This window comes from Bombina bombina, chromosome 1 (assembly GCF_027579735.1).
Source record: "Bombina bombina isolate aBomBom1 chromosome 1, aBomBom1.pri, whole genome shotgun sequence".
Classification (NCBI taxonomy): Eukaryota; Metazoa; Chordata; class Amphibia; order Anura; family Bombinatoridae; genus Bombina; species Bombina bombina.
The window spans coordinates 453,584,973-453,605,491 of NC_069499.1; the positions used below are offsets into that span (position 1 = coordinate 453,584,973).

At 42.4% G+C, this 20,519-nt stretch overlaps 1 protein-coding gene across 3 annotated transcripts in view; it reads right to left on the bottom strand.

The window, feature by feature from the left end:
• LOC128645441 (neurabin-1) overlaps positions 1–20,519 on the bottom strand; it is an 824,161-nt gene that overhangs the window by 397,413 nt on the left and 406,229 nt on the right. For all 3 annotated transcript variants that reach the window (XM_053698450.1, XM_053698449.1, XM_053698448.1), the window contains exon 9: positions 18,011–18,240. In XM_053698450.1, coding sequence (XP_053554425.1) covers positions 18,011–18,240 — 230 coding nt within the window. The remainder of the gene's footprint in view (positions 1–18,010; positions 18,241–20,519) is intronic.

Here is a 20,519-nt window from a genome sequence, read left to right on the forward strand (position 1 = left end):
TAGTGACGTATGGGATAGCAAATACCCAAGACAGCCAATTCCGCTGAAAAATTAATCCACAACCCAAATCAAAAGTTTTAATCTTTATAATGAAAAAAACTGAAATTATAAGCAGAAGAATCAAACTGAAACAGCTGCCTGAAGTACTTTTCTACCAAAAACTGCTTCTGAAGAAGAGAAAACATCAAAATGGTAGAATTTAGTAAAAGTATGCAAAGAAGACCAAGTTGCTGCTTTGCAAATCTGATCAACAGAAGCTTTATTCTTAAAAGTCCAGGAAGTGGAAACTGACCTAGTAGAATAAGTCGTAATCCTCTGAGGCAGGGATTTACCCGACTCAAAATAAGTATGATGAATCAAAAGCTTTAACCAAGATGCCAAAGAAATGGCAGAAGCCTTCTGACCTTTCCTAGAACCAGAAAAGATAACAAATAGACTAGAAGTCTTCCTGAAATCTTTAGTAGCTTCAACATATTTCAAAGCTCTTACTACATCAAAAGAATGTAAAGATCTCTCCAGAGAATTCTTAGGATTAGGACACAAAGAAGGGACAACAATCTCTCTACTAATGTTGTTGGAGCTCACAACTTTAGGTAAAAATTTAAACGAAGTCCGCAAAACCGCCTTATCCTGATGAAAAATCAGAAAAGGAGACTCACAAGAAAGAGCAGATAATTCAGAAACTCTTCTAGCAGAAGAGATGGCCAAAAGGAACAATACTTTCCAAGAAAGTAATTTAATGTCCAAATGCATAGGCTCAAACGGAGGAGCCTGTAAAGCCTTCAAAACCAAATTAAGACTCCAAGGAGGAGAGATTGATTTAATGACAGGCCTGAAACGAACCAAAGCCTGAACAAAACAATGAATATCAGGAAGATTAGCAATTCTTTTGTGAAACAGAACAGAAAGAGCAGAGATTTGTCCTTTCAAGGAACTTGCAGACAAACCCTTATCTAAACCATCCAGAAGAAACTGTAAAATTCTAGGAATTCTAAAAGAATGACAAGAGAATTTATGAGAAGAGCACCATGAAATGTAAGTCTTCCAAACTCGATAATAAATCTTTCAAGACACAGATTTACGAGCCTGCAACATAGTATTAATCACTGAGTCAGAGAAACCTCTATGACTAAGCACTAAGCGTTCAATCTCCATACCTTCAAATTTAATAATTTGAGATCCTGATGGAAAAACGGGCCTTGAGATAGAAAGTCTGGCCTTAACGGAAGTGGCCAAGGTTGGCAACTGGACATCCGAATATTATCCACATACCAAAACCTGTGTGGCCATGCTGGAGCCACCAGCAGTACAAACGAACGTTCCATTATGATTTTGGAAATCACTCTTGGAAGAAGAACTAGAGGCGGAAAAATATAAGCAGGTTGATAATTCCAAGGAAGTGTCAACGCATCCACTGCTTCTGCCTGAGGATCCCTGGACCTGGACAGATACCTGGGAAGTTTCCTGTTTAGATGAGAAGCCATCAGATCTATTTCTGGAAGCCCCCACACATCTGAACAATCTGAAAAAACACATCTGGGTGAAGAGACCACTCTCCCGGATGTAAAGTCTGACGACTGAGATAATCCGCTTCCCAATTGTCTATACCTGGGATAAGGACCGCAGAGATTAGACAGGAGCTGGATTCCGCCCAAGCAAGTATCCGAGATACTTCTTTCATAGCTTGAGGACTGTGAGTCCCACCCTGATGATAGACAATGTCACAACCGTGGCGTATGTCAGTCTGAAAACAAATAAACAGTTCTCTCTTCAGTAGAGGCCAAAACTGAAGAGCTCTGAGAATCGCACAGAGTTCCAAAATATTGATTGGTAATCTCGCCTCTTGAGATTTCCAAACCCCCTGCGCTGTCAGAGATCCCCAGACAGCTGGCCAACCTGAAAGACTCGCATCTGTTGTGACCACAGTCCAGGTTGGATGAACAAAAGAGGCCCCTTGAACTAAACGATGGTGATCTAATCACCAAGTCAGAGATAGTTGAAATTTGGGATTTAAGGATATTAATTGTGATATCTTTGTATAATCCCTGCACCATTGGTTCAGCATACAAAGCTGAAGAGGTCTCATGGGAAACCGAGCAAAGGGGATCGTGTCCAGTGCTGCAGTCATGAGACCTAAAACCTCCATGCACATAGCTTCTGAAGGGAATGACTGAAACTGAAGGTTCCGACAAGCTGAAACCAATTTCAGACGTCTCTTGTCTGTTAGATAATGAATCTATTTGGAATCCTAAAAAGGTTACCCTTGTCTGAGGAATCAAAGAACTTTTTGGTAAATTGATCCTCCAACCATGTCTTTGAAGAAACAACACTAGTTGATTCGTGTGAGATTCTGCAGAACGTAAAGACTGAGCAAGTACCAAGATATCGTCCAAATAAGGAAACACCGCAATACCCCGCTCTTTGATTACAGAGAGTAGGGCACCGAGAACCATTGAAAAGATCATTGGAGCTGTTGCTAGGCCAAAAGGAAGAGCAACAAATTGGTAATGCTCGTCTAGAAAAGAGAATCTCAGGAACTGATAGTGATCTGGATGAATCGGAATATGAAGATATGCATCCTGTAAGTCTGTTGTGGACATATAATGCCCTTGCTGAACAAAAGGCAGAATAGTCCTTAGTCACCATCTTGAATGTTGGTATTCTTACATAACGGTTAAAAAATTTTAGGTCCAGAACTAGTCTGAAAGAATTCTCCTTCTTTGGGACAATGAACAGATTTGAATAAAACCCCAGACTCCGTTCCTGAAAAGGAACTGGCACAATTACCCCAGACAACTCCAGGTCTGAAACACACTTCAGGAAAGCCTGAGCTTTCTCTGGGTTCACTGGAATGCATAAGAGAAAGAAACTTCTGACAGGCGGTCTTACTTTGAAACCTATTCTGTACCACTGAGAAACAATGTTCTGAATCCAATGATTTTGGACTGAATTGATCCAAATATCCTTGAAAAAACAGAATTTATGCTTACCTGATAAATTACTTTCTCCAACGGTGTGTCCGGTCCACGGCGTCATCCATAACTTGTGGGAATATTCTCTTCCCCAACAGGAAATGGCAAAGAGCACAGCAAAAGCTGTCCATATAGTCCCTCCTAGGCTCAGCCCACCCCAGTCATTCGACCGACGGACAGGAGAAAAACAGGAGAAACCATAGGGTGCCGTGGTGATTAAAAAACCAGGGCGGGCCGTGGACCGGACACACCGTTGGAGAAAGTAATTTATCAGGTAAGCATAAATTCTGTTTTCTCCAACATTAGTGTGTCCGGTCCACGGCGTCATCCATAACTTGTGGGAACCAATACCAAAGCTTTAGGACACGGATGAAGGGAGGGAGCAAATCAGGTTACCTAAACGGAAGGCACCACGGCTTGCAAAACCTTTCTCCCAAAAATAGCCTCCGAAGAAGCAAAAGTATCAAATTTGTAGAATTTGGCAAAAGTGTGCAGGTAAGACCAAGTCGCTGCCTTACATATCTGATCAACAGAAGCCTCGTTCTTGAAGGCCCATGTGGAAGCCACAGCCCTAGTAGAGTGAGCTGTGATGCGTTCGGGAGGCTGCCGTCCGGCAGTCTCATAAGCCAATTGGATGATGCTTTTCAGCCAAAAGGAAAGAGAGGTAGCAGTAGCTTTTTGACCTCTCCTCTTGCCAGAATAAACGACAAACAGAGAAGACGTTTGTCTGAAATCCTTTGTTGCTTCTAAATAGAACGTTAAAGCACGAACTACATCTAAATTGTGTAACAAACGTTCCTTCTTTGAAACTGGATTCGGACACAAAGAAGGCACAACTATTTCCTGGTTAATATTCTTGTTGGAAACAACCTTTGGAAGGAAACCAGGTTTAGTACGCAAAACAACCTTATCTGAATGGAACACCAGATAGGGCGAATTACACTGCAGAGCAGATAACTCAGAAACTCTTCTAGCAGAAGAAATAGCAACCAAAAACAGAACTTTCCAAGATAACATCTTGATATATATGGAATGTAGAGGTTCAAACGGAACCCCTTGAAGAACTGAAAGAACTAAGTTCAGACTCCAGGGAGGAGTCAAAGGTCTGTAAACAGGCTTGATCCTGACCAAAGCCTGAACAAAAGCTTGAACATCTGGCACAGCTGCCAGTCGTTTGTGTAACAAGACAGATAAAGCAGAAATCTGTCCCTTTAGAGAACTCGCTGATAATCCCTTATCCAAACCTTCTTGAAGAAAAGAAAGGATCCTAGGAATTTTGATCTTACTCCATGAGAATCCCTTGGATTCACACCAACAGATATATCTTTTCCATATTTTATGGTAATTTTTTCTAGTTACAGGTTTTCTGGCTTGTACCAGAGTATCTATCACAGAATCCGAAAATCCACGCTTAGATAAAATCAAGCGTTCAATTTCCAAGCCGTCAGCTGGAGGGAAACTAGATTTGGATGTTCGAATGGACCCTGTATTAGAAGATCTCAAAGGTAGCTTCCATGGTGGAGCCGATGACATATTCACCAGGTCTGCATACCAAGTCCACGCAGGAGCTATCAAGATCACCGAAGCCCTCTCCTGTTTGATCCTGGCTACCAGCCTGGGAATGAGAGGAAACGGTGGAAAAACATAAGCTAGATTGAAGGCCCAAGGCGCTACTAATGCATCCACTAGAGTCGCCTTGGGATCCCTGGATCTGGACCCATAGCAAGGAACCTTGAAGTTCTGACAAGACGCCATCAGATCCATGTCTGGAATGCCCCATAATTGAGTCAACTGGGAAAATATCTCCGGGTGGAGTTCCCACTCCCCCGGATGGAATGTCTGACGACTGAGATAATCCGCCTCCCAGTTTTCCACTCCTGGGATGTGGATCGCAGATAGGTGGCAGGAGTGATCCTCCGCCCATTTTATGATTTTGGTCACTTCTCTCATCGCCAGGGAACTCCTTGTTCCCCCCTGATGGTTGATGTAAGCAACAGTCGTCATGTTGTCTGATTGGAATCTTATGAATCTGGCCTTTGCTAGTTGAGGCCAAGCCCTGAAAGTATTGAATATCGCTCTCAGTTCCAGAATGTTTATCGGGAGAAGAGACTCTTCCCGAGACCATAGACCCTGAACTTTCAGGGAATCCCAGACCGCGCCCCAGCCCACTAGACTGGCGTCGGTCGTGACGATGACCCACTCTGGTCTGCGGAAGCTCATTCCCTGGGACAGGTGATCCTGGGTTAGCCACCAACGGAGTGAGTCTCTGGTCTTCTGATCTACTTGAATCACTGGAGACAAGTCTGTATAGTCCCCATTCCACTGTTTCAGCATGCACAGTTGTAATGGTCTTAGATGAATTCGCGCAAAATGAACTATGTCCATAGTTCATTTTGCGCGACCCTACTACTTTCATGCCCTGAGCTATGGAAGATCGTGGAACAGAGTGAAGAACTTGACAAGCGTTTAGAAGTTTTGACTTTCTGACATCTGTCAGGAAAATCTTCATTTCTAAAGAATCTATTATTGTCCCCAAGAAAGGAACTCTTGTCGACGGAGACAGGGAACTCTTTTCTATGTTCACCTTCCACCCGTGAGATCTGAGAAAGGCCAGAACGATGTCTGTGTGAGCCTTTGCCTTTGAAAGAGACGACGCTTGTATCAGAATGTCGTCCAAGTAAGGTGCCACTGCAATGCCCCTTGGTCTTAGAACCGCTAGAAGGGACCCGAGTACCTTTGTGAAAATCCTTGGAGCAGTGGCTAGCCCGAATGGGAGAGCCACAAACTGGTAATGTCTGTCCAGAAAGGCGAACCTTAGGAACTGATGATGATCTTTGTGGATAGGAATATGTAGATATGCATCCTTTAGATCCACGGTAGTCATAAATTGACCCTCCTGGATTGAAGGTAAAATCGTTCGAATAGTTTCCATTTTGAACGATGGCACTCTGAGAAATTTGTTTAGAATCTTTAAATCCAGAATTGGTCTGAAAGTTCCCTCTTTTTTGGGAACTACAAACAGATTTGAGTAAAACCCCATTCCTTGTTCAACAGTTGGAACTGGGTGTATCACTCCCATTTTTAACAGGTCTTCTACACAATGTAAGAATGCCTGTCTCTTTATTTGGTTTGAAGATAAGTGAGACATGTGGAACCTTCCCCTTGGGGGTAGTTCCTTGAATTCCAGAAGATAACCCTGAGAAACTATTTCTAGTGCCCAGGGATCCTGAACATCTCTTGCCCAAGCCTGAGCGAAGAGAGAGAGTCTGCCCCCTACTAGATCCGGTCCCGGATCGGGGGCTACTCCTTCATGCTGTTTTGGTAGCAGCAGCAGGCTTCTTGGCCTGCTTACCCTTGTTCCAGCCTTGCATCGGTTTCCAAGCTGGTTTGGTTTGCGAAGCATTACCCTCTTGTCTAGAGGCTGCAGAGTTGGAGGCCGGTCCGTTCCTGAAATTGCGAAAGGAACGAAAATTAGACTTATTCTTGGCCTTGAAAGGCCTATCTTGTGGGAGGGCGTGGCCCTTACCCCCAGTGATGTCTGAGATAATCTCTTTCAATTCTGGCCCAAAAAGGGTTTTACCCTTGAAAGGGATATTAAGCAATTTTGTCTTGGAAGATACATCCGCTGACCAAGACTTTAGCCAGAGCGCTCTGCGCGCCACAATTGCAAACCCTGAATTTTTCGCCGCTAATCTAGCTAACTGCAAAGCGGCATCTAAAATAAAGGAATTAGCTAACTTAAGTGCGTGAATTCTGTCCATAACCTCCTCATACGGAGTCTCTCTACTGAGCGACTTTTCTAGTTCTTCGAACCAGAACCACGCTGCTGTAGTGACAGGAATAATGCACGAAATAGGTTGCAGGAGGTAACCTTGCTGTACAAAAATCTTTTTAAGCAAACCCTCCAATTTTTTATCCATAGGATCTTTGAAAGCACAATTATCCTCGATAGGAATAGTAGTGCGTTTATAGCTACCTTAGGGACTGTCTGCCATAAGTCCTTTCGGGGGTCGACCATAGGAAATAATTTCTTAAATATAGGAGGGGGGACAAAAGGTATGCCGGGCTTCTCCCACTCCTTATTCACTATGTCCGCCACCCGCTTGGGTATAGGAAAAGCGTCGGGGTGCACCGGAACCTCTAGGAACTTGTCCATCTTGCACAATTTTTCTGGAATGACCAGGTTGTCACAATCATCCAGAGTAGATAGCACCTCCTTAAGCAGTGCGCGGAGATGCTCTAATTTAAATTTAAATGTCACAACATCAGGTTCTGCCTGTTGAGAAATTCTACCTGAATCAGAAATTTCCCCATCTGACAAAACCTCCCTCATGGCCACTTCAGATTGGTGTGAGTGTATGACAGAGCAATTATCATCAGCGCCCTCCTGCTCTACAGTGCTTAAAACAGAGCAATCGCGCTTTCTCTGAAATGCAGGCATTTTGGATAAAATATTTGCTATGGAGTTATCCATTACTGCCGTCAATTGTTGCATAGTAACAAGCATTGGCGCGCTAGAAGTACTAGGGGTCTCCTGCGTGGGCAAAACTGGTGTAGACACAGGAGATGATGTAGAACTATGTCTACTCCCTTCATCTGATGAATCATCTTGGGCAACTTTACTATCTGTGGCAGTACTGTCCTTACTTTGTTTGGACGCTATGGCACAATTATCACACAATTTTGAAGGGGGAAGACACATTGGCTTCCATACATACAGAACATAATTTATCTGAAGGCACAGACATGTTAAACAGGCTTAAACTTGTCAATAAAATACAAAAACCGTTTTAAAACAAAACCGTTACTGTCTCTTTAAATTTTAAACAGGGCACACTTTTTTTACTGAATATGTGAAAAACTATGAAGGAATTGTTCAATTTTAACCAAATTTTCACCACAGTGTCTTAAAGCATTCAAAGCATTGCACCCCAAATTTCAGACCTTTAACCCTTAAAATGAAACCCAGGGGGTATACGATACCAAATGAAGCCTTCTAGGAACCTTTTCAACTACTTTCAGACCCACACACATGCAGCTGCATGTCCAGCTCTCAAAAGTAACTGCGCAGTAATGGCGCAAAAATGAGGCTCTGCCTACTACATAGAATGCCCTTCCTGACTGGGAAGGTGTCTAACCAGTGCCTGACGTAAAAAAACGTTCCCCAAAGTTATAAAGTGTGAATTTCAACATCAAGCTGTATAAAATGCCCAAATAAAGCCATCGATCTAGCCCATAAAAGTGTCTACCAGTTTTATAGCCCATATTAAGCCCTTTATTCTGTTTGAGACTAAGAAAATGGCTTACCGGTCCCCATGATGGGGAAAATGACAGCCTTCCAGCATTACTCAGTCTTGTTAGAAATATGGCTAGTTATACCTTAAGCAGAAAAGTCTGCCAACTGTTTCCCCCAACTGAAGTTATCTCATCTCAACAGTCCTATGTGGAAACAGCAAACGATTTTAGTTACTGCTGCTAAAATCATATTCCTCTCACAAACAGAACTCTTCATCTTTTTCTGTTTCAGAGTAAATAGTACATACCAGCACTATTTTAAAATAACAAACTCTTGATAGTAGAATAAGAAACTACAACTAAACACCACATACTCTTCACCATCTCCGTGGAGATGCTGCTTGTTCAGCGGCAAAGAGAATGACTGGGGTGGGCGGAGCCTAGGAGGGACTATATGGACAGCTTTTGCTGTGCTCTTTGCCATTTCCTGTTGGGGAAGAGAATATTCCCACAAGTTATGGATGACGCCGTGGACCGGACACACCAATGTTGGAGAAATCTTAGTCTGCCCCCTACCAGCTGGGCTGGAGTGAGGGCCGCACCTTCATGCAGACTTGGGAGCTGATTTTGATCTTTTAAATGGCTTGGATTTATTCCAGACTGAAGAAGGCTTCCAATTGGAAACCGTTCCTTTAGGGGAAGGATCAGGTTTCTGTTCCTTATTTTGTCGAAAGGAACGAAAACGGTTAGCAGCCTTAAATTTACCCTTAGATTTTTTTATCCTGAGGCAAAAAAGCTCCCTTCCCCCCAGTGACAGTTGAAATAATAGAATCCAACTGAGAACCAAATAATTTATTACCTTGGAAAGAGAGAGATAGCAACGTTGATTTAGAAGTCATATCAGCATTCCAAGATTTAAGCCATAAAGCTCTTCTTGCTAAAATAGCTAAAGCCATATATCTAACATCAATTCTAATGATATCAAAAATGGCATCACAAATGAAATTATTAGCATGTTGAATTAACTTAACAATGCTATACACATTATGATCCGGTACTTGTGCTAAGGTTTCCAACCAAAAAGTTGAAGCAGCTGCAACGTCAGCCAAAGAAATAGCAGGCCTAAGAAGATGACCTGAACATAAATAAGCCTTCCTTAGATAAGATTCAAGTTTCCTATCTAAAGGATCTTTAAAAGAAGTACTATCTGCCGTAGGAATAGTAGTACGCTTAGCAAGAGTAGAGATGGCCCCATCAACTTTGGGGATCTTTTCCCAAAACTCCAATCTATCAGTTGGCAAAGGATACAGTTTCTTAAACCTTGAAGGAGTAAAAGAAGTACCCAGTCTATTCCATTCCCTAGAAATCACATCTGAAATAGCATCAGGAACTGAAAAAATCTCAGGAATAACTACATGAGGTTTAAAAACCGAATTTAAACGTTTATTAGTTTTAATATCAAGAGGACAAGTCTCCTCCATATCTAATGCAATCAACACCTCCTTTAATAAGGAACGAGTATACTCCATTTTAAACAAGTATGAAGATTTGTCAGTGTCAATATCTGAGGCAGAATCTTCTGAACCAGATAGATCGTCAACAGAGATAGATAAATCAGAATGTTTTCAGTCATTTAAAAATTCATCAATTTTATGAGAAGTTTTAAAAGACCTTTTACGTTTATTAGAAGGCGGTATGACAGACAAAGCCTTCTGAATGGAATTAGAAACAAATTCTCTCACATTAACAGGAATATCCTGAGCATTAGATGTTGAAGGACCAGCAACAGGTAATGGACTACTACTAATGGAAATATTGTCTGCATGTAAAAGTTTGTCATGACAACTAACACAAACTACCGCCGGAGGAACAGTTACCACAAGTTTACAACAAATGCACTTAGCTTTGGTAGAACCGACATCAGGCAGCAGGATTCCAGTAGTAGATTCTGAGACAGGGTCAGTTTGAGACATCTTGCAATATGTAAGAGAAAAAATAACATATAAAGCAAAATGATCAATTTCCTTATATGAAAGTTTCAGGAATGGGAAAGAAATGCAACAAAAACAGAATTTATGCTTACCTGATAAATTACTTTCTCCAACGGTGTGTCCGGTCCACGGCGTCATCCTTACTTGTGGGATATTCTCTTCCCCAACAGGAAATGGCAAAGAGCCCAGCAAAGCTGGTCACATGATCCCTCCTAGGCTCCGCCTACCCCAGTCATTCGACCGATGTAAAAGAGGAATATGCATAGGAGAAATCATATGATACCGTGGTGACTGTAGTTAGAGAAAATAATTCATCAGACCTGATTAAAAAAACCAGGGCGGGCCGTGGACCGGACACACCGTTGGAGAAAGTAATTTATCAGGTAAGCATAAATTCTGTTTTCTCCAACATAGGTGTGTCCGGTCCACGGCGTCATCCTTACTTGTGGGAACCAATACCAAAGCTTTAGGACACGGATGATGGGAGGGAGCAAATCAGGTCACCTAGATGGAAGGCACCACGGCTTGCAAAACCTTTCTCCCAAAAATAGCCTCAGAAGAAGCAAAAGTATCAAATTTGTAAAATTTGGTAAAAGTGTGCAGTGAAGACCAAGTCGCTGCCTTACACATCTGATCAACAGAAGCCTCGTTCTTGAAGGCCCATGTGGAAGCCACAGCCCTAGTGGAGTGAGCTGTGATTCTTTCAGGAGGCTGCCGTCCGGCAGTCTCATAAGCCAATCTGATGATGCTTTTAAGCCAAAAAGAGAGAGAGGTAGAAGTTGCTTTTTGACCTCTCCTTTTACCTGAATAAACAACAAACAAAGAAGATGTTTGTCTGAAATCCTTTGTAGCCTCTAAATAGAATTTTAGAGCACGAACTACACCCAAATTGTGTAACAAACGTTCCTTCTTTGAAACTGGATTCGGACACAAAGAAGGCACAACTATCTCCTGGTTAATATTTTTGTTAGAAACAACTTTCGGAAGAAAACCAGGTTTAGTACGCAAAACCACCTTATCTGCATGGAACACCAGATAAGGAGGAGAACACTGCAGAGCAGATAACTCTGAAACTCTTCTAGCAGAAGAAATTGCAACCAAAAACAAAACTTTCCAAGATAGTAACTTAATATCTACGGAATGTAAGGGTTCAAACGGAACCCCTTGAAGAACTGAAAGAACTAAATTGAGACTCCAAGGAGGAGTCAAAGGTCTGTAAACAGGCTTGATTCTAACCAGAGCCTGAACAAAAGCTTGAACATCTGGCACAGCCGCCAGCTTTTTGTGAAGTAAGACAGATAAAGCAGAAATCTGTCCCTTCAAAGAACTTGCAGATAATCCTTTCTCCAAACCTTCTTGTAGAAAGGATAGAATCTTAGGAATTTTTATCTTGTTCCATGGGAAACCTTTAGATTCACACCAACAGATATATTTTTTCCATATTTTATGGTAAATTTTCCTAGTTACAGGCTTTCTAGCCTGAATAAGAGTATCAATGACAGAATCTGAAAAACCACGCTTTGATAAAATCAAGCGTTCAATCTCCAAGCAGTCAGTTGGAGTGAAGCCAGATTCGGATGTTCGAATGGACCTTGAACAAGAAGGTCCTGTCTCAAAGGTAGCTTCCATGGTGGAGCCGATGACATATTCACCAGGTCTGCATACCAAGTCCTGCGTGGCCACGCAGGAGCTATCAAGATCACCGAAGCCCTCTCCTGATTGATCCTGGCTACCAGCCTGGGAATGAGAGGAAACGGTGGGAATACATAAGCTAGGTTGAAGGTCCAAGGGGCTACTAGTGCATCTACTAGAGTCGCCTTGGGATCCCTGGATCTGGACCCGTAGCAAGGAACCTTGAAGTTCTGACGAGACGCCATCAGATCCATGTCTGGAATGCCCCATAATTGAGTTATTTGGGCAAAGATTTCCGGATGGAGTTCCCACTCCCCCGGATGGAATGTCTGACGACTCAGAAAATCCGCTTCCCAATTTTCCACTCCTGGGATGTGGATCGCAGACAAGTGGCAGGAGTGATCCTCCGCCCATTGAATTATTTTGGTCACTTCTTCCATCGCCAGGGAACTCCTTGTTCCCCCCTGATGATTGATATATGCAACAGTCGTCATGTTGTCTGATTGAAACCTTATGAATTTGGCCTTTGCTAGTTGAGGCCAAGCTTTGAGAGCATTGAATATCGCTCTCAGTTCCAGAATGTTTATCGGGAGAAGAGATTCTTCCCGAGACCATAGACCCTGAGCTTTCAGGGGTTCCCAGACCGCGCCCCAGCCCACCAGACTGGCGTCGGTCGTGACAATGACCCACTCTGGTCTGCGGAAGCTCATTCCCTGTGACAGGTTGTTCAGGGTCAGCCACCAACTGAGTGAATCTCTGGTACCCTGATCTACTTGGATCGTCGGAGACAAGTCTGTATAATCCCCATTCCACTGTCTGAGCATGCACAGTTGTAATGGTCTTAGATGAATTCGTGCAAAAGGAACTATGTCCATTGCCGCAACCATCAAACCTATTACTTCCATGCACTGCGCTATGGAAGGAAGAAGAACAGAATGAAGTACTTGACAAGAGCTTAGAAGTTTTGATTTTCTGGCCTCTGTCAGAAAAATCTTAATTTCTAAGGAGTCTATTATTGTTCCCAAGAACTTTTTTCTATGTTCACCTTCCACCCGTGAGATCTGAGAAAGGCTAGGACAATGTCCGTATGAGCTTTTGCTTTTGACAGAGACGACTCTTGAATCAGTATGTCGTCCAAGTAAGGTACTACTGCAATGCCCCTTGGTCTTAGCACCGCTAGAAGGGACCCTAGTACCTTTGTGAAAATCCTTGGAGCAGTGGCTAATCCGAATGGAAGTGCCACAAACTGGTAATGCTTGTCCAGAAACGCAAACCTTAGGAACCGATGATGTTCCTTGTGGATAGGAATATGTAGATACGCATCCTTTAAATCCACCGTGGTCATGAATTGACCTTCCTGGATGGTAGGAAGAATTGTTCGAATGGTTTCCATTTTGAACGATGGAACCCTGAGAAATTTGTTTAGAATCTTGAGATCTAAAATTGGTCTGAATGTTCCCTCTTTTTTGGGAACTATGAACAGATTGGAGTAAAACCCCATCCCATGTTCTCCTAATGGAACAGGATGAATCACTCCCATTCTTAACAGGTCTTCTACACAATGTAAGAATGCCTGTCTTTTTATTTGGTCTGAAGACAATTGAGACCTGTGGAACCTTCCCCTTGGGGGTAGTTCCTTGAATTCCAGGAGATAACCTTGAGAAACTATTTCTAGCGCCCAAGGATCCTGAACATCTCTTGCCCAAGCCTGAGCAAAGAGAGAAAGTCTGCCCCCCACCAGATCCGGTCCCGGATCGGGGGCCAATACTTCATGCTGTTTTAGTAGCAGTGGCAGGTTTCTTGGCCTGCTTACCCTTGTTCCAGCCTTGCATTGGTCTCCAGGCTGGTTTGGTTTGAGAACTATTACCCTCTTGCTTAGAGGGTGTAGAATTTGAGGCTGGTCCGTTTCTGCGAAAGGGACGAAAATTTGGCTTATTTTTAGCCTTAAAAGACCTATCCTGAGGAAGGGCGTGGCCCTTTCCCCCAGTGATGTCTGAAATAATCTCTTTCAAGTCAGGGCCAAATAGCGTTTTACCTTTGAAAGGGATGTTAAGCAATTTGTTCTTGGAGGACACATCCGCTGACCAAGACTTTAGCCAAAGCGCTCTGCGCGCCACAATTGCAAAACCTGAATTTTTCGCCGCTAATCTAGCTAATTGCAAAGTGGCGTCTAAGATAAAAGAGTTAGCCAATTTAAGTGCTTGAACTCTGTCCATAACCTCCTCATATGAAGAGTCTTTATTGAGCGACTTTTCTAGTTCTTCGAACCAGAAACACGCTGCTGTAGTGACAGGAACAATGCATGAAATTGGTTGTAGAAGGTAACCTTGCTGAACAAACATCTTTTTAAGCAAACCCTCTAATTTTTTATCCATAGGATCTTTGAAAGCACAACTATCTTCTATAGGGATAGTAGTGCGTTTGTTTAGAGTAGAAACCGCCCCCTCGACCTTGGGGACTGTCTGCCATAAGTCCTTTCTGGGGTCGACCATAGGAAATAACTTTTTAAATATAGGGGGAGGAACAAAAGGTATGCCGGGCCTTTCCCATTCCTTATTTACAATGTCCGCCACCCGCTTGGGTATAGGAAAAGCATCGGGGGGCACCGGGACCTCTAGGAACTTGTCCATCTTACATAATTTCTCTGGAATGACCAAATTGTCACAATCATCCAGAGTAGATAACACCTCCTTAAGCAGAGCGCGGAGATGTTCCAATTTAAATTTAAAAATAATAACATCAGGTTCAGCTTGTTGAGAAATTTTTCCTGAATCTGAAATTTCTCCCTCAGACAAAACCTCCCTGCTGGCCCCTTCAGATTGGCGTGAGGGTACATTAGAACCATTATCATCAGCGTCCTCATGCTCTTCAGTATCTAAAACAGAGCAATCGCGCTTTCTCTGATAAGTAGGCATTTTGGACAAAATGTTTTTAATAGAATTATCCATTACAGCCGTTAATTGTTGCATAGTAAGAAGGATTGGCGCACTAGATGTACTAGGGGCCTCTTGTGTGGGCAAGACTGGTGTAGACATAGAAGGGGATGATGCAGTACCATGCTTACTCCCCTCGCTTGAGGAATCATTTTGGGCAACATCATTATTCAGTGGCATCATTGTCCCTACTTTGTCCGGACACTAAGTCACATTCATCACATATATTTAAATGGGGAGGAACCTTGGCTTCCAAACATACAGAACATCGTCTATCTGATGGTTCAGACATGTTAACAGGCATAAACTTGATAACAAAGCACAAAAAACGTTTTAAAATAAAACCGTTACTGTCACTTTAAATTTTAAACTGAACACACTTTATTACTGAATATGCGAAAAAGTATGAAGGAATTGTTCAAAATTCACCAAAATTTCACCACAGTGTCTTAAAGCCTTAAAAGTATTGCACACCAAATTTGAAAGCTTTAACTCTTAAAATAACCGGAACCGGAGCCGTTTTTACATTTAACCCCTATACAGTCCCTGGTATCAGCTTTGCTGAGACCCAACCAAGCCCAGAGGGGAATACGATACCAAATGACGCCTTCTATAAGCTTTTTCAGTGGTTCTTAGCTCCTCACACATGCATCTGCATGCCTTGCTTTCCAAAAACAACTGCGCATTAGTGGCGCGAAAATGAGGCTCTGCCTATGACTAGAAAAGGCCCCCAGTGAAAAAGGTGTCCAATACAGTGCCTGCCGTTTTTTTTAATACATCCCCAAGATTAAAAGAACTATTTATAGATAACATCCATTAAATATACTCATAATGTAATCGTTTTAGCCCAGAAAAATGTCTACCAGTCTTTAAAGCCCTTGTGAAGCCCTTTATTCTTATACTAAACTAAGAAAATGGCTTACCGGTTCCCATAGGGAAAATGACAGCTTCCAGCATTACCAAGTCTTGTTAGAAATGTGTCATACCTCAAGCAGCAAAAGTCTGCTCACTGTTTCCCCCAACTGAAGTTAATTCATCTCAACAGTCCTGTGTGGAAACAGCCATCGATTTTAGTAACGGTTGCTAAAATCATTTTCCTCTTACAAACAGAAATCTTCATCTCTTTTCTGTTTCAGAGTAAATAGTACATACCAGCACTATTTTAAAATAACAAACTCTTGATTGAAGAATAAAACTACATTTAAACACCAAAAAAACTCTTAGCCATCTCCGTGGAGATGTTGCCTGTGCAACGGCAAAGAGAATGACTGGGGTAGGCGGAGCCTAGGAGGGATCATGTGACCAGCTTTGCTGGGCTCTTTGCCATTTCCTGTTGGGGAAGAGAATATCCCACAAGTAAGGATGACGCCATGGACCGGACACACCTATGTTGGAGAAATAAGCCTCTGGAAACCAGAAGCAAAAAGAAATGCAGACTTAAATAATGTCAAAAAGTTTGTCGCCAAGTATGACGCCCAACTGACAAAATATTTTTTTGCCGCCAAGAACATCTGCAACAAACACGAGCGTCCTACATGACGCAGCTACGTGAAAAAACTAAGCGGCACCTAAGACGCCGGAAATGACGAAATTACGACGACAAACGTAATTCTCGCACAAAAAAAGTCTCACGTCAAGAATGACGCAATAAATTATAGCATTTTGCGCTCCCGCGAGCCTAACAGCCCGCAATTTAGAAAAAGAGAGTCAATTTGAAAATTTCAGGTAAGAATTTTTTTTTTTTTTCCTTTCATATGCATTTCCCAAATATGAAACTGACAGTCTGCAAAAAGGAAATATACTGATAAACCTGAATCATGGCAAATATTTGTACAAACATATATTTAGAACTTTAAATATAAAGTGCCAAACCATAGCTGAGAGTGTCTTAAATAAAGGAAACATACTTACCAAGACACTCATCTACATAAAGTAGATAGCTAACTGAAACGAGAATCAGCAGAGGTAATGGTATATAAGAGTATATCGTCAATCTGAAAAGGGAGGTAGAAGATGAATCTCTACGACCGATAACAGAGAACCTATGAAATAGATACCCGTTAGGATGACCATTATATTCAATAGGTAATACTCCCTTCACATCCCTCTGTCATTCACTGCACTCTGAGAGGAACCGAGCTTCAAAATAGCTGAGAAGCGCATATCAACGTAGAAATCTAGCACAAACTTACTTCACCACCTCCATAGGAGGCAAAGTTTGTAAAACAGAATTGTGGGTGTGGTGGGGGTGTATTTATAGGCATTTTGAGGTTTGGGAAACTTTGCCCCTCCTGGTAGGATTGTATATCCCATACGTCACTAGCTCATGGACTCTTGCCAATTACATGAAAGAAAAGGCGCGCAACACAATTGCCGCCTCCTCTTGTCCCGCCCATCGTGGGAGCAGCCAATGCAAAGATCTACCGGTCAGCATACTTGTTTAAGTAAATGCCGGGAGATATAATCACCGCCAAAAAAATTACTTGCCCCAGTACCTGCGACTCTGCTGTCCCCATAGTGTCTCCTGATAACAAGGAGAATGTATGTGTTACAATATAAAGTGCCAATTTTTTTCATAAAGGCTTCCTTATATGTCCCTCCTATAAAGTAATGTGTCCAACTTGATCTGAACTTCGTTAACCCAGAAAATCAAAGTTAGCACTTACCTCATATTCTGCCTGACAGCAAGGTAGATCCCAGGTTTGAGAGGTCCTCTCCCTCACATAGACCTGTGACAAAAAAAAGAAAGGACTGAGTAAGATTTCTCAGTTTTTCAGAGTTAGGGCAGCATCAGTATGGGAGGCGCAGTGAGAATTATGTCCCACAAGTTCCCATTGCTCTAAAGCCACCACGACTCTACTGAAGAGACTGATATGGACTATGGCTATACCCCAGGACACAGCAGCACAATCTTGTACTACCTTAAAAAAAATAAACTCTTGATTGAAGAATCTTTTCTAACACCTAATTTACCACCTCCTCTCTTAACATAGGCAAAGAGAATGAATGGGTTGGGAGGGAAGGGAGGTGATATTTAACAGCTTTGCTGTGGTGCTCATTGCTGCGTCCTGCTGGGCAGGAGTGATATTCCTTTTAGTAATTAGATGATCCGTGGACTCATCGTGTCATTAAAAAAATACCTAAAAACAGCTTTCATGCCCAAACACTGCTTGCAGTACCATTATGTCAAGGATTAGACTTCACATTCTAGAAAAAGGGCTAGAGAAAGTAAAAAAAAAAAACTTACTTCAGCTGAAAATCTTTAAGTAATTTTTTGGCCTTGCTATATTTTTTTTCCAAAGTATCATACTGCTCCTGTGTTTCTTTCAAATGTTCATTAACAGTTTTACAAAGGCCTTGTGCTTCTAGCCAATAAGTTTCCAGCTTCTTAATTTTGTCCTTGTTTTCCTCAACAGACTGCTGAAATGCCAACTTGTTCACTTCCCAATCCATTCGCTCTGCTTCAATAAATTTTATCTTTATAGGTAAAGAAAAAATGTTAAAGAATGTTATTGTTGTAGTGACCAAGCAAGAACAAAGCACACATTTTATTTATGTAATACAAACTCTGCTGCATTTTAAACAATTGCATACATACATATATATGAAGAAACAGCTGGTTTACCCCTTTTACTCCCAGTAATGCATTGCTGTTCCTGAGCCTACCTAGGTATGCAGTTCAATCAAAGGATACCAAGAGAATAAAAACATAATTTATGCTTACCTGATAAATTTATTTCTCTTGTAGTGTATTCAGTCCACGAGTCATCCATTACTTATGGGATATATTCCCTTCCCAACAGGAAGTTGCAAGAGGATCACCCAAGCGGAGCTGCTATATAGCTCCTCCCCTCACATGTCATATCCAGTCATTCGACCGAAACAAAACAAGAAAGGAGAAACCATAGGGTGCAGTGGTGACTGGAGTTTTAATTAAAATATAGATCTGCCTTAAAAAGACAGGGCGGGCCGTGGACTGAATACACTACAAGAGAAATAAATTTATCAGGTAAGCATAAATTATGTTTTCTCTTGTTAAGTGTATTCAGTCCACGGGTCATCCATTACTTATGGGATACCAATACCAAAGCCAAAGTACACGGATGATGGGAGGGACAAGGCAGGAACTTAAACTGAAGGAACCACTGCCTGTAGAACCTTTCTCCCAAAAACAGCCTCCGAAGAAGCAAAAGTGTCAAATTTGTAAAATTTTTAAAAAGTGTGAAGTGAAGACCAAGTTGCAGCCTTGCAAATCTGTTCAACAGAGGCCTCATTCTTAAAGGCCCAGGTGGAAGCCACAGCTCTAGTGGAATGAGCTGTAATTCTTTCAGGGGGCTGCTGTCCAGCAGTCTCATAGGCTAAACGTATTATGCTACGAAGCCAAAAGGAGAGAGAGGTTGCCGAAGCTTTTTGACCTCTCCTCTGACCAGAGTACACGACAAACAGGCAAGAAGTTTGACGAAAATCTTTAGTTGCCTGTAAATAGAACTTCAGGGCACGGACTACGTCCAGATTATGCAAAAGTCGTTCCTTCTTTGAAGAAGGATTAGGACATAATGATGGAACAACAATCTCCTGATTGATATTCCTGTTAGAAACTACCTTAGGTAAAAACCCAGGTTTAGTACGCAGAACTACAATGTCTGAATGGAAAATCAGATAAGGAGAATCACAATGTAAGGCAGATAACTCAGAGACTCTTCGAGCCGAGGAAATAGCCATCAAAAACAGAACTTTCCAAGATAAAAGCTTAATATCAATGGAATGAAGGGGTTCAAACGGAACCCCTTGAAGAACTTTAAGAACCAAGTTTAAGCTCCACGGAGGAGCAACAGTCTTAAACACAGGCTTAATCCTAGCCAAAGCCTGACAAAAAGCCTGGACGTCTGGAACTTCTGCCAGACGTTTGTGTAAGAGAATAGACAGAGCAGAAATCTGTCCCTTTAACAAACTAGCAGATAAGCCCTTTTCTAAACCCTCTTGTAGAAAGGACAATATCCTAGGAATCCTAACCCTACTCCATGAGTAACCCTTGGATTCGCACCAATATAAATATTTACGCCATATCTTATGGTAAATTTTTCTGGTAACAGGCTTCCGTGCCTGTATTAAGGTATCAATAACTGACTCCGAGAATCCATGCTTTGACAGAATCAAGCGTTCAATCTCCATGCAGTCAGCCTCAGAGAAATTAGATTTGGATGTTTGAAAGGACCTTGTATTAGAAGGTCCTGCCTCAGAGGTAGAAACCATGGTGGACAGGACGACATGTCCACTAGGTCTGCATACCAGGTCCTGCGTGGCCACGCAGGCACTATCAGAATCACCGATGCTTTCTCCTGTTTGATCTTGGCAATCAGTCGAGGCAGCATCGGAAATGGTGGAAACACATAAGCCATGTTGAAGACCCAAGGGGCTGTCAGAGCATCTATCAGCACCGCTCCCGGGTCCCTGGACCTGGATCCGTAACAAGGAAGCTTGGCGTTCTGGCGAGACGCCATGAGATCCAGATCTGGTTTGCCCCAACGATGAATCAGTTGAGCGAAAACCTCCGGATGAAGTTCCCACTCCCCCGGATGAAAAGTCTGGCGACTTAGAAAATCCGCCTCCCAGTTCTCCACGCCTGGGATGTAGATCGCTGACAGGTGGCAAGAGTGAGACTCTGCCCAGCGAATTATCTTTGAGACTTCCAACATCGCTAGGGAACTCCTGGTTCCCCCTTGATGGTTGATGTAAGCCACAGTCGTGATGTTGTC